Source organism: Pantherophis guttatus, chromosome 1 (assembly GCF_059756535.1).
Source record: "Pantherophis guttatus breed Tessera chromosome 1, ASM5975653v1, whole genome shotgun sequence".
Lineage (NCBI taxonomy): Eukaryota > Metazoa > Chordata > Lepidosauria > Squamata > Colubridae > Pantherophis > Pantherophis guttatus.
Window position 1 is genome coordinate 69,506,845 of NC_142063.1, and position 15,000 is coordinate 69,521,844.

At 39.9% G+C, this 15,000-nt stretch overlaps 1 protein-coding gene across 1 annotated transcript in view; it reads right to left on the minus strand.

Moving 5' to 3' along the window:
* The window catches only part of LOC117665641 (cytosolic phospholipase A2 epsilon-like), a 59,029-nt gene that overhangs the window by 38,151 nt on the left and 5,878 nt on the right, over positions 1–15,000 (minus strand). The window contains exon 3 of the mRNA XM_034417782.2: positions 12,928–13,000. Coding sequence (XP_034273673.1) covers positions 12,928–13,000 — 73 coding nt within the window. The remainder of the gene's footprint in view (positions 1–12,927; positions 13,001–15,000) is intronic.

Below are 15,000 nucleotides of genomic sequence, written 5' to 3' on the forward strand. Positions count from 1 at the left end.
CCAAAATTGTTTCAGAAAGTTTCCAGATCATTACAGTTTATTCTTGGTTTGAAACAAAAGCATTTTTCATTTTGGAGATATTCCTATGTCTAGTTAAACAGTTTTGCTGCGTTTTCTCTGATGCTGACCTATACAAAACAGGGAGAAACCCCCCCCCCCACACCATGTCTGAGTCATCGGAATCAGCTTCTGTTTTCAGTAGAAAAATGCTGGCATGGGCACACAGTAAATGCTTGGGGAAATGATTCACTGAGGTGAAATGTACCTAGGAAGAATTTTTTTAGAAGGCTCTTGGAAATATTGAAAATAAAGCTGGATGTGTGCATGTGAAAGTTAGCACAAAAGTCTCACTTCTCTTGTTATCAACTGGACTATTGCTAATTCTATTTCTCTTCATCAGAACTGTGAGTGTTTATACAGAAAACACTCACAGAAAAATATCACTCTGCTACATGTCTTATAACACCTCAGTGTTACTCTTGACCAGTGAATTTTCTTGGGAAAATCAAGAATTTCAACTGGAAAATAATCCAACCAGAAAACTGTGGATTAATATTAATCAGACAAGGAACGAATATATTACAGGTACAAATTACCATTAAGTAGTACAAGGAAGAGCCAATTCCCCCCCCTTCTTTTTTTTTTTTTTTAAGTTTTCAGGAATGATTCTGAGGAAAGAGGGAAGATAGAGAGCAACTTCTCTTCAAGGTTTACATTCAGAGGATTTAGACTAGAGTGAAACTTTATTTAAATGGATTATTGGGGGGAGGTGTGCTATTATTCACAAATATCATTGCATACGGTTATTATAACAATTTCTGTCATTTGCATGATTACATCATTATGAAGAACTCACATCAATGAGTAATGATATCCTTATGCAAATGAAGTAACAATGGTACATATGATGCTTGTGTAACAATATTAGTATATATAAATCTTGTGAAGCAGAAACTCATTGCATTAATTGCAGAGTCCAATGAAGTGAGATCTACAAATCAATATTTCAATGTACTATGCTTTATTTAGTTTCTTTCTCCTTCCCACAGAACTATAATGTAATGCTTGTGGAAGCTAAATCAACACTATATCAATAATATATCAATTTCTTCAAAAGATGAAAAGTCTTTTTTAGATACTGTGAGATCAGCAATGTCACGGATGGCTGATACTACTAATTCAGTTTTATTCCTTGCTTAAAATAGTTCTTTTTTTTTTTTTTTTTTTCCGCAGAATTTGAGGGAAAATTTTTACAAAATGTTTTATAGATGGCATCTAGACCCTAAGAAACTGTCGTGTATGTATCCTAATGTTCAGCCAAAATGTTGGAGGTGTGATTGTACAGATGCTACATATTTTCATATTTGGTGGACCTGTAAGAAAGTTAAGGCTTTTTGGATAAAAATTTGGTGGGTTATGCAGAATGTTTTGAAGAAAAAAATTCAATTTTCTCCACAATTGTTTTTATTGGGTATAGCTAAGGGTTTTACAGTGGATGAAACAAAGTTGATTTTGTATATGATTACAGCAGCGAGATTGTTGATAGGTAAATATTGGAAAAATGCAGCTTTGCCCACCGTTCAAGAATGGACTTTGAAGATGGCCAGTTTCGCTGAGATGGCGAAGATTTCAGCATATTTAAAAGACCGCTCACAAGAGACTTATGAATGTGAATGGAAAAAATGGATAGATTATGTGCAGAACAAATATCAAACTAGGAAGTATCAAATAGCTTTTTATTGATAGTATTATATTACATTAAGATAGAAATATTTGAACTATGTGAAGATGAAAAATGATATGGGGGTTGGGGGGGTTTAAAGTTCAAGGGTTTTTTTTTTATATAAAGGGGATAATGATGGGGAACACTCTATGGAAGTCCGGGGGGGAGGGGAGGGATAGGGGGGGTTAGGGAGGATGGGATGGGGAGTTTGGGGTGGGTTAGGGGGGTGAAAATGGGGTGAAAATGTAATTGTAAAACTTTTACAATAAAAAAAAAAAATAGTTCTTTTTTTTTAAAAAAAAATGTTTCTTGAAAAGATTCCTCAACTTGGTTCCATCTAGATATATATAGATATAGGAGCCCTGGTGGTGCAGTGGTTAAAATGCAGTATTTATATATTTATTTATTTTTCAAATTTCTATACCGCCCTTCTCCTTTCGGACTCAGGCGGTGAACAGCCAAATAAAACACTTTATATACAAAAGTTAAAAATAAAGTTAAAATAATTAAATAATTTGGCCCATAAATTTAAAACATTTCAATTTAAAACCCAATTTCAAGTTTTAAATTTCAAGTTTTCAGGCAAACTCTGCCTACAGCCTGGAGTTCAATCCTGATGGGGCTGAAGATTAACTCAGCCTTCGATCCTTCCAAAGTTGATAAAATGAGGACCCAGATTATTGCGGTTAATATGCTGACGTTGTAAACCATCCAGACAGCACTATGGGATGGTATATAAACCTAAATGCTATTGCTATTAATTATGTCTGGGATTATAACTCCCGGAATTATGATTGGGGATTCATCTAATCCAGCATAATTAGAAGATACAAGTACCAGGAAAGCAAAGCATATACTAGCATATATGTCATTATTTATATTAATAGGTGAAGAATATTAGATCACTCCCATCATGATTATTAATGTGGGAAGGAACCATAATCCATATCCATGTATGTTAAATGTGGGCCAAAGGGGTCATTTTAATTGCAATTTCTTATTAATGCTTTCCCTTTTTCTAGATTACGAAGTTAACAGATTTTTGGGGGGTGGCAAGAAAATTGCCTTCAAATTTGTACATTCACAGAATACTTAGTTCTTTTCTTGGAGGAACAGAATATACTTCAAAGAGAAGAAGAAAAGGGAAAGGACCAAGCAACAGACATTGCATTCTGCACTAATAGCCATGCCATTAACATTAATTCATATGTACAATGCTGACTGTGCCAGCATACCATTAGTTTGGTCTACTCTCATCCTGGAACACTAATGAGAAGTTGCCATAACTACCTCTTTATACTCTCCCCCCTCTACCACTAAATTGTGATTTCCTGGTTTTCTTTTTCTTCATAATCTAGTAACAGCCCTCCGGTTTAAACAATGCCACATAAGACTCTTTATAAATCACTGCCTTCTACCATTTGTCTGGCAGGATAGTTTTCCAATCCATACTGTCATTCAAGAAAGAAAGAAAAAAATCCTTTAAAAATCTTTTTAAAATACATTGGCATGTCAGTTAGGGCACCTTTAAGGCTGCAATCACTTTCCATATTTAGTGTAGAGTTGAACTGCCAAGTTACTGTTGTTTTCTGTCTCTTTAATTAAATGACTCCATTATCAGTTTATCTATAACCCGCTGCTGAACACATCTATCTTTGCAGAAGACACAAATCATGGATTAGAAATAGTCACTGGCCCTGATGTTTATGGTAGTATACAGGAAAAAAACACAGCCAATATTCGAAGCCACAATATTTCTTGCACTATGGCAACCAGGTAGTGGCATTTTATCCTTTTGTAGAAAGGGAGAGGGGATTCACAGGATTTTCCTAGGTGATAATCTGAGCACAACAAAGGGACAAGCCATAATCACATGAATTTTTTATCCCAAGTGCAACTCACCTTGTAAAATGACAAAAAAAAAAAAAAAATCTGAGACCAAACACAGAGTTTGAACATGCATCCACCTGAGAGTTCGCAAGCAGCAATGCCAACTTTCAGAAAATATCAGATGAATTGGGCCTATTTTCCTACTCTTCATCTGAATTCCAACATAAACCTCCTAAATTACTACAACTGATTGGTGTTGCTCAATATACTCAGGACTAGTCCTTCTAAGGCAGTGATGGCGAACCTTTTTGCCATCACGTGCCAGGAGCAGGGGGGAAGTCACGTATGCCCCCCACCCCTGCGCATACTCGCGTGACCCCCCGTCCCCCCCGCTCCTGGCATGCAATGGCCTTTCTCTCTCTCTCCCCAAGCTCCAGAGCCAACTTCCAGACCATTTTCTGCCTCCAGAGGGACTCCGGCGGGGGGGAGGGGGAAGGCCGTTTTCACCCTTCCCAGGCTCCTAGAAAGACTCTGGAGGCTGGGGAAGAGCAAAAAACAGGCCTTCCGGTCCCATCGGAAGTTGGCAAATGGGCCTTTCCCACCCACCCCCCAGGGCTTTCAGAGGCAGAAAACAGCCTGTTTCCCTACTTCCAGTGGGCCCAAAGGCCTGAAAATCATTTGGCCAGCATGCGCATGCGTGCCAGAGCTGAGATCGCGTGTCCTCCAATATGGCTATGTGTGCCACCTGTAGGTTCACCATCATAGTTCTAAGGTTTTGTCTACTCATATATTTATTTGTGCATGCATTTGTATCCTGTATACTTTATAGACAGCGATGGGTTTCAGAAATTATTACCACCGGTTCGCCATGTGCTTGGTTGCTTTGCACATGTGCGCACCTTCTGCATCAGTGCCCAGCCTTCCGCACATGCACTTTGCTCTCGCATGCGACTTCCGCACATGCACCTGGCCTAGAAAACGTAGCTAAATAGGACGGCATAGCGCCGGGGCAGGTGGGTGGGCCCACCTGCAATCTCCACTACTGGTTCAGGCAAACTGGACTGAACCGGCTGAATACCACCTCTTTATATATTATAAGAAGTTTACACCACACAATTAAAACACATAAACATATAAAAAATGATCAAGCACCATACCCCTCTCTTCCACTGCACTTGATACTCACCATCCATCTCAAAGTCTCAATGAAAGAGAACAGCTTTCTCTATCTTACAAAAATTAGAATAGAAGGGGCCAATCCTAAATGGGAGTGGGGGTGGGGAAGGCAAACTTTGTTCCTGAACAAAGGACTGCCATCAAGAAGGCTTAATTTTGAACTTCTTCCCCCTACGTCAGGGGTGTCAAAGTCACATCGTCACGGCGGCGTCACGTGACGTATTGGGACTTCCCCCCCCTTCACTAAACCGGGGGTGGGCATGGCCAGCGCGTGACGCATCCGTCTCGCAGGCTGGGATTTTGACAGCCCTGCACTACGTTAAGAAATAAGTTGCAGCCACTTCTTGTGCTTGAGGTTTCTGGGCTGCAGCCAAGATGCTGTCGTTGGTTTGCTGCTCTATTAATAATATCAATAGCAGTTTATCTGCCCATTATGGAAAAATGGTTCCGGATTTGAAGGCCCATAGGCCTACATCCCATATGACTGCAGCATGTTTCATGAAAATGTGATGTGTGTGAAAAGGACAAATGGTTTCTTCCATTTTTTTTTAACTTTTAAAAAAGCCCTACGTGCTTGCATAGTCACATGGTCAGTCCAGGGGAGAAAAAAGTTTCCTTGAAAAGATGCTGTAGGTATACTATCCTTTTTTAAAAGAAAGAAGTCAGTTGGAGGAGCTACTTCAGCCACCTCACACAATTTTTTAGAAAAATAGGCACAATTCTTAATCCATTCCAATCCATAGATTGGAATTTCTTCTCCCCAAGCCAGTTGGGTTTCCCTTGTGGCCATCATTCATCCCATCATTTGGGGGCAAAACCACCAAATCTGTTTTTAAAAGAATTCCCTACTCTAAGTATTCTGCTACTCGTATTATGCTCTAGCCCAGGGGTGTCAAACTCAATTTCATTGGGGGCCACATCAGAGTTGTGTTTGATCTCGGGGAGGTGGGGAGGGCGTGGCCAGGTGGGCGTGGCTAGCTCAGCATCACTCATGTCAGGGGCACCTGTGACAGCCCAGGCACTCTGCCAGTGAAAACGGGCTCCTGAGCTTCATTTTTGGCTGCAGGGACCTCTTGCAACCTTCTGCCAGTGAAAACGGAGCTCGGGAGGGCTGCAAGCAGCCCTCCCAAGCTCTGTTTTTCTCTGGCAGAGGCACCATGGGCCAGTCCTTCACTGTTTCCAAGGCAGCCCCACGGGCCAGATTTAAGCATCCCACGGGCCGGATGCGGCCCACGGGCCTTGAGTTTTACATCCCTGCTCTAGCCTCTCATTTTTATTTTGTTCTTTCTAGTGATACCTTGATTAGCCAATAACTACATTATATCTACATTTACATTAAAACAGACATATGGTAATACAGATAGTCCTCAACTTAACAGCAGTTCATTTAGCAACCATTAGAACTGAAAAAAAGTGACTTATGAATATTTTTCACACTTAGGACCATTGCAGTATCCCCATGGTCATGTGATTTACATTCGGATGCTTGACAACTGGTTCATATTTATGACGGTTGCAGTGTCCTGGGGTCAAGCAAAGTCAATGGGGAAGTTAGATTCACTTAACAACACCTGCAGTGATTCACTTAACAACTGTGGCAAGGAAGATCGTAAAATGGAGCAAAACTCGCTTAACAAATGTCTCACTTAGCAACAGAAATTTTGAGCTCAATTGTGGTCATAAGTCGAGGACTACCTGTACTTGTTGGATATATCAATCTGGGGTTAATAAGAAATTAACAAACAACAAAAAAAGAGGATCATTTTCTGTATCAGCTGAAGTAACTATGTAGGTCACCACTACAGAAGAATACAAGAAGAAAAAAAACAAAACAGGTAGAGGCAGTTATATCTCAATGAATAATTTGCAAAACAATGTACCTAACTTAATTAGGGGAAATGATTCAACAATAAAACCTATGAACTTATAATATAAGCCCTGAAAAGAAATTAAACTATTTTGCTTATGTATTTATGCTAACATTCTACCTTGACTTTCCTTTTCAAATGTAGCACTCATAACAAATAAACAAAATTCAGCCAACTGTATCAAAGTTAAAACCACATTATTAAGTCATGAAATAAATAATAAAACACCTCCGTAAAATCCGCTCAAGGCATCTTTCAAGGTAACATAAGTGGCTAATAGAACCAGCAAATGATCAGAATTAAAATAACAGATCCATTCCCATCACTTACGTTCTATGAGACACAATACTGACCATAGTCAATAAAAGAAAAAAGAGAGAGAGATAAACATAAGCAATCACTAACACTTAATTCAAAAGAGCAAGAAAACCAAAGGAAGGTTTTAGTGTACTAGAAGGCCAGCAAGGGCAAAAATCACGATTACATTGGGAACAAAGGACATATGCACAAAAAAGGCCCTCCACACTGCCAGCAAACATACAGTATATCACAAGGCTGTTAACAGATCTTACGGAAGTCACTTGAGGAAGAAAATGTTCCCCAGCTTACTTGAGTTCAGCCTTCCAGCTCTATTCTATTCTATTCTATTCTATTCTATTCTATTCTATTCTATTCTATTCTATTCTATTCTATTCTATTCTATTCTATTCTATTCTATTAAAATAATAACTAGAACCTTGAATTTGTTTGCAGAAATTAATGGTTATCAAACACCATTGATACATAAAATATTCCAACTAATTCACTCTAATTTTTTTCTAATTTTGGACACAATTTCTTGTACCAGCTGATGTATCAAAGTACTGTGATGAGAAAGGTAGCCATTTACAGAGATTATTTACAGTAATTGAAATACAGGTAATGTATCTTCCATTACTTCCACAACTGATTATGTGAGAAATGGACACAATTGGGGCAAAATACTAATTGAACAATCCAATCATCTAGAAAAATTGGGTCTAGCCAGATCTAGGAAGATTCAGACCTGCTCAAATCAGACTGATATCCTGTCCCTGGATTATATATTTTCTAACCAATCATGCTTCTGACCATCCAGATTTATTTTCAGTTTTTTAACATTTATATCCAACCCCTCACTAATTTTAAAGAGCCAAATTTTCTGTATTTCCCCAAGTAATATGAAACAAAGATAAATAGCTGAATTTCATAAATGTATTTATGAAACTGTTTGTATTCTTATTGAAGTCCATGAAGTGTCAAAATAGGGTTACCATATTTGGATTGACAAAATCTGGATGACCTTGAAATTGTAGAAAGGAGCTATAAAAACCAACATGTTTGCAATAACTATATTTATAAGGATTTTTGTCTTGGTGTAAATTCAATTAATGGTTACTTTTATACAGAGCACAGATTTTCATAACTTCTATTTATTGGTGAAATGAATTATAGGTAATATTGTGGTAGACAAAACAAAAATGTACATATCCATTTGCAAGAGGGACAAATAAAAAAATGTCCATATGATGTCACAAAGCAAAATATCCTTTTGACCTTATATTACTATCAGATACAATCTAAGTCACAGGACTTGTGCTATAATATCATAATGCATATTTTGTAACTTTATATGCCCCCCTTATATTCTCATGAGTTTATTTATTTATATAATTTAGATGTCAACCAACTCCAAAGGATTCTGAGCAGCTTGAATGCTTTTTAAATGAGAAATGATATTGAATTAAGAAGCAGATCATGCATGTCCAGAAAAAAAACACCATACATAACAACAAAAGAATAACTATAGAAATACAACAGCCATCCTGCCCAAGATGTGAGAAAACAGCCAGGTTTTCTAGACATACATAATCATTGCTTCACAAAGCCTTCGTTAAGCCACTTCACTAATTATGGCTTGATTGACAACACTATTTAAGTATACCATCAGTTGACATGATGAGGAAATTTATTTATTTATTTAATTTTATTTTGTCATATTTCTATGCTGCCCAACTCTCAAAGGACTCTGGGCAGCTTACAACAATGAATAAAACAATGCGAACAATCCCATAAAAAATGTTAAAAAGAAAAACATTAAAACATTAAAAACTTTAAAAACTTTAAAAACGTTAAAACACATGCACTCCAATTCGTGGCCGGGTCTCGCAAGATCATTATAACGAGATCAACGGCCCCAGGCCTGCCGGAAGAGCCAGGTCTTCACTGCTTTGCAGAAGGCCAATAGGGTGGGAGCAGTCTGGACCTCAGGAGGTAATTGGTTCCAGAGAGCCAGGGCAGCCACAGAGAAGGCCCTCCCCCGCGGGCCCGCCAGCCGACATTGTTTAGCTGACAGGACCCAGAGGAGACCGACTCTGTGGGATCTTACTGGTCGCTGGGAACTATGTGGTAGAAGGCAGTCTCAAAGATAGCCTGGCCCTGAGCCATATAGGGCTTTAAAGGTAATGAACAATACCTTGAATTGCACCTGGAGACCAATAGGGAGCCAGTGCAGCTCGCAGAGAATTGGTGTAATGTGGGTGTATCTAGGCGCACCCACTATAACTCGCACAGCTGCATTCTGGACCAACTGTGCAAATGGTTGGTACATTTTAGAAGACTGAGAACTCCTTTATATTCTTGCTGCCATTATTTGGCGTATGACTGGAGCTTAGTTCAAGGAAGTCCAAATGTATAGCAATTAACTTGGCTAATGTATGAATCAAGCTTGAAATAACAGTTGGGAAATATTGGCTGAGTGAAAGAAGCTTCCCCCATAACTCAGGTGACTGAAACTCTTTGGAACAATGCTGATAATATTTGGAAATTCATAGTGTGGATAAGCTTATTACATGCATGCTCAAACCACAGTTGAATTTCAGGTAAGGTTAAAGTGCCATAGCTATAGTGTGTACTCACTGGTGAGTTTGATTTAAGTTGTTTATCCTTTTGGTTTCTGTAGAAGAGGAAGTAAGACTGAGCTGAAAATAAGGCAGTATCTCTTCTGCTTTATCTCTATACTTTAATCTAGGCATGCGGGGGTTGAAATGGGTCAGTGAAAGGTAGAAACATACAGTTTTCCCCATGTTCAAATTCCTACACGATTTATCTAAACTCTCTCTCTCTCTCTCTCTCTCTCTCTCTCTCTCTCTCTCTCTCTCTCTCTCTCTGTGTGTGTGTGTGTGTGTGTGTGTGTATGTATGTATGTGTAGTGTTTATTGGCCATGAACTGCCAGGTTGGTTGAGATACTATCTAGTAGGAATGCTGACTAGCAAATAGGCTGGCGCATAGGGAAATTCCTTATTCTTGGTTTAAGCTAAGTCAATCTCAGAGTTTCTTCTCAGGGCTAAATTAGATGCTATCCACCTGAGTCCCTGAGCCAGCAGAAAACTATACGGACATAAAAGTTTACTGTTCCCACTGGCGATCTCTTTTCAGGTGTGATGCAGCAAAATTATTCTGTCATTCCTGTTCCAGCATACAGCCAAAGGTGTTATTACTATCCAACATCATGTATTTCAATTTATTTTAATAACAATCTCTCCAATGTTCTTTTCATATGAAAAGAAGCTAGGCCTTTACACTTGTAGCATTATTTCAATAAGCCTCAGTTTCTCATTCCTATAGTCTTCTATGTTCAAAATTAGTCAATCAGAATAGAGTTGGAAGGAACCTTCCAGTCCAACCCCCTGCTCAAGTAGGAGACCCTATTTCAAACAATGACTGTCTAGTCTCTTCTTAAAAACCTCCAGTTGAAGCACCCACAGCTTCTGGAGGCAAGCTGTTCCACTGGTTAACTTGATCTTGCTGATCCAAGACACTTGGAGATCTGGTGGGTACAATATGCCAATTTGGGGGTCCAATTTGAAATAATCAATATTTTCTACTCCACAAAACAAAATGCCCCTAGAAGAGAGTGCTCAGGGACTGGAGAGGAAGAGGGTGCACTGACCACAGCCAAAAATAACCACCTGGAGCTGGGCTGACCCCATGGATGTCAGCTTCCAAGCTGCCATAAGGAAGGGGAGGAGAGGCTTGAACTTTCACCTACTTAATTCCCCTGAAGAACTGTCTCCACAGAAATGGGATGGGAGGGGGGACTGTGAACTGATGGAGATGGGATGAGAAGAGTGGCTTGGAAGATGGCCAATGAGACGCAGAGAATTGGGAACCGGAAAGGGAGGTTTTGGGAGGGCTAAAGTTCAGTGCTAACTGCACATTGAGTCAGGGTCAGTTTGTTATGCTCAATAAAGAGAAAAATTTCCTCAAAGATCGGGCATTTGGAAATTCATTTATTTGAAGATAACAATGAATCTTGACAATGGCTTGATCAAAGAATAATCACTGAAACACATCTAATTGTATCTGTGAGAGTAGCATGCGTGAGTTGAAGCGCAAATTTGCAGACAAGAGTTTTCCCTGGCATCTTTGGATATGGCAGCAAAGATTCTTATCAACAAACCTGGCAAACTGCTGCCAATGTACTCAGATCTTACTGTGTATCAATTACAAGTGATCTGATAAGCTGCTGCAATTATAAAATTGTAACATTTGGATGAACCTTGGAGTTCTTTATATGTTTTGTATATGTTTGATACATGCTTTTAAAAGGCTTCTTGTATATTTAGCAAGATAGCTAAATTTAGCTGACCAACTGGCCCCCATCTTCACCCGCATCTTTAATAAATCACTAGAGATGTGCTATGTTCCTTCTTGCTTCAAATGGTCTACCATCATCCCAGTGCCGAAGAAACCCTCCATCAAGGAACTGAATGACTTCAGACCGGTTGCTCTAACATCTGTAGTTATGAAGACATTTGAAAGGCTAGCGCTCGGCCACCTGAGAACAATCACAGATCCGTTGTTAGACCCCTTGCAATTTGCTTCCTGAGCAAATTGATCGACAGATGATGCTGTTAATATGACTCTGCACTACATCCTACAACATCTTGACTCTCCAAAGACCTATGCAAAGGTCCTCTTTGTAGACTTCAGCTCAGCATTCAATACCATCATTCTAGATATTCTTCTAACTAAACTAAATCAGCTAGCTGTACCTGACCACACCTGTAAATGGATCATAAGCTTCCTAACAGACAGGAAGCAGCAGGTGAAGCTAGGCAAAATCACATCAGATACCTGCACAATTAGCACAGCCCCTCCCCACCCGAGCTGTGTGCTCTCTCCACTACTCTTCTCTCTATACATCAATGACTGCATCTCAAAAGATCCCTCTGTTAAAATACTGAAGTTTGCAGATGATACAACAGTGATTGGTCTCATTCAAGACAAGGATGAATCTGCATAGAGATGGGAGGTTGAACAACTAGCCTTGTGATGCCACCAGAACAATCTTGAACTAAATGCAGTCAAAACCGTAGAAATGGTGGTGGATTTTAAAAGAAAACCTCCTATACTAGAAGAAAACCTCTTATAGTATTAGACAACACAGTATCAACAGTAGAATCTTCAAGTTTCTAGGTTCTATCATATCTCAATATCAAAAACATCATCAAAAAAACACAACAAAGAATGTTCTTTCTGCGTCAACTCAGAAAGCTCAAACTGCCCAAAGAGCTGCTGATCCAGTTCTACAGAGGAATTATTGTAACTCTGCAGCCAAACAAGACAGACACAGATTTCAACGGATAATTAGAACTGCAGAAAAAACAATTACTACCAACCTGCCTTCCATTGAGAATCCGTATACTGCACGAGTCAAAAAGAGGGCTGTGAAAATATCTACAGACCCCTCACATCCTGGAGGGGTGTGGAAAACGACGCTATAGGGCACTGCACACCAGAACAACTAGATACAAGGACAGTTTTTTCCCGAATGCCATCACTCTGCTTAACAACTAATTCCCACAACACTGTCAAATAATTTACTAAGACTGTATTACTATTATTCTTCTCTTCCTTACTAGTATATATCTCTTTCCACTATAGCCATGTTGCTTGCATCTTTCGATTTATATTATTTTTATTTGTTTCCTAGTACAATTTGATAGCTTATTAGTAACCTTGACTATCACTAAGTGTTGTATCTTTTTATTCTTGATTAATGTATTTTATTCTCCTTATGTACACTGAGAGCATATACACCAAAAACAAATTCCTTATGTGTCCAATCACATTTGGCCAATAAAGAATTCTGTTCTGTTCTGTTCTGTTCTGTTCTGTTCTGGTCTATTCTGTTCTGTTCTGTTCTGTTCTATTGACATTTTGGGAGGTAATATTATTGTTCAGACATACAGTATACCATACTTTCAGTATATCATGAAACCATGATCAGGAATGAAAATACTCACACCAATCTTCTGGATGGAGATTCCTCATTCGAATAATTCTTACAGTTAAGATATAACATGGTGACTCCATACTCTGCAAAAAAGGAAGGAAGGAAGGAAGAAATAAAAAAAATACAAGGATGGATTCTTCAACTGATAAATGTGAAATCTGAGTTATAATTAGAAATGCTGGTGAAGTTATCTGGACTTTGGTTTGGAAAAAGTAACTATTTTCATTTGGAAACCCCCTATCACAAAGTATTTACGCTTTTGAAAACTCCAGATAGATACATTTTAGGGCTTTCCCCACTCGGTTCGGTTCTCTCGCCCCTTCTGTTCAACATTTATGTAAAGCCGCTGGGCGAGATCATCCGTGGTTTCGGGGTGAAGTACCATCTGTACGCTGATGACACCCAGTTGTACATCTCCACCCCGGACCACCCCAACGATGCCCTTGAAGTGATGTCCCAGTGCCTGGAGGCCGTGCGGATCTGGATGGGGAGAAACGGGCTCAGGCTCAACCCATCCAAGACCGAGTGGCTGTGGTTTCCGACGTCCCGATATAGTCAGCTGGCGCCATCGCTGGCTATTGGGGGCGAATCATTGGCCCCCACGGAAAGGGCTCGTAACTTGGGCGTCCTCCTGGACTCACGGCTGTCTTTAGAAGAGCACTTGACGGCCGTGACCGGGAGGATTTTTCATCAGGTTCGCCTGATTCGCCAGTTGCGTCCCTTTCTAGATCGGGACTCGTTATGCACAGTCACTCATGCCCTCGTCACCTCTCGTCTGGACTATTGTAATGCTCTCTACATGGGGCTCCCCTTGAGGTGCACCCGGAGGCTCCAACTGGAGCAGAGTGCGGCCGCGCGGGTGGTTATGGGAGCAACATGGAGCTCCCATGTAACACCTCTCCTGCGCGAGCTGCACTGGCTCCCGGTGGTCTTCCGGGTGCGCTTCAAGGTTCTGGTTACCACCTTTAAAGCGCTCCATGGCTTGGGACCTGGTTACTTACGGGACCGCCTACTACCATCAACAGACTCCCACCGACTAGTACGCTCCCACAGAGAGGGGCTCCTCCAGGTGCCGTCGGCCAAACAATGTCGGCTGTCGGCCCCTAGGGGGAGAGCCTTCTCTGTGGGGGCACCGACGATCTGGAATGAGCTCCCCCCAGAGATACGGAGGATTCCGGATCTGCGCACCTTCCGCCGCGAGTTGAAGACGCTTTTATTTCATCAAGCTGGCCTCGCCTAAATCTTCTCCCTTTTAAGTGTCAATTCTAAATTTTTAATGGATTTTAAAATATGGGTATTTTAAATTGGGTATTAATTCAGCCAAATTTATTTAATTCATTTTATTCGATTTTAAATTTTGTATATCTATGTGTTTTATTTCATGGCTGTGCACCGCCCTGAGTCCTTCGGGAGTAGGGCGGTATAGAAATTCAATAAATAAATAAATAAATAAATAAACTTGCACAAACATGTCATGGCAACATCTTTATCTGCTGTGTCCCCATGATGTTACCTTGTCTTCAGCCCATGCACGACACAGCCTTACGTGACTTTTAGATGTGAAGAACTGGGTCGTTTTCCATCTTTTTCTGAAAAGGTCCAAGTATGTGAAAGCTGTTTAAAAGCTGTTTAAAATGGCTACCTCAAAAGAAAGTGATTGGTAATGACTTGAAACATGACCAGGATAGGGACTGGCATCAAGGACATCACGTTTCAGATCAATATTCTCTGCTGACTCAAGGATGCATGAATAACCTTCAACTCAGTAGAGTTTAGGAACAATGTGATATTATTGTGATTAGGCATAACAAATTGGTGGTGGTGGTGAGGAAATTGAATGAAAGAGGAATGTAGGAAATGAAGAATAAAAAATGCCTTGTGTTTATAGAAGTTAATTAGCACTTAGTTGCTTCCAAAATGCAGCTTCTCTCTTATTTAATACAATCATCTAACTGGATAACCAAGATAAAAAAATGTATCATACAACAAATCAACCCAGAGTTTTTATTGGGTGGACAAATACCAGGCTCAAATGACACATTATGCAAAGACCTAACCCTTGGAAAAGAGGTTCCTTCCAAGA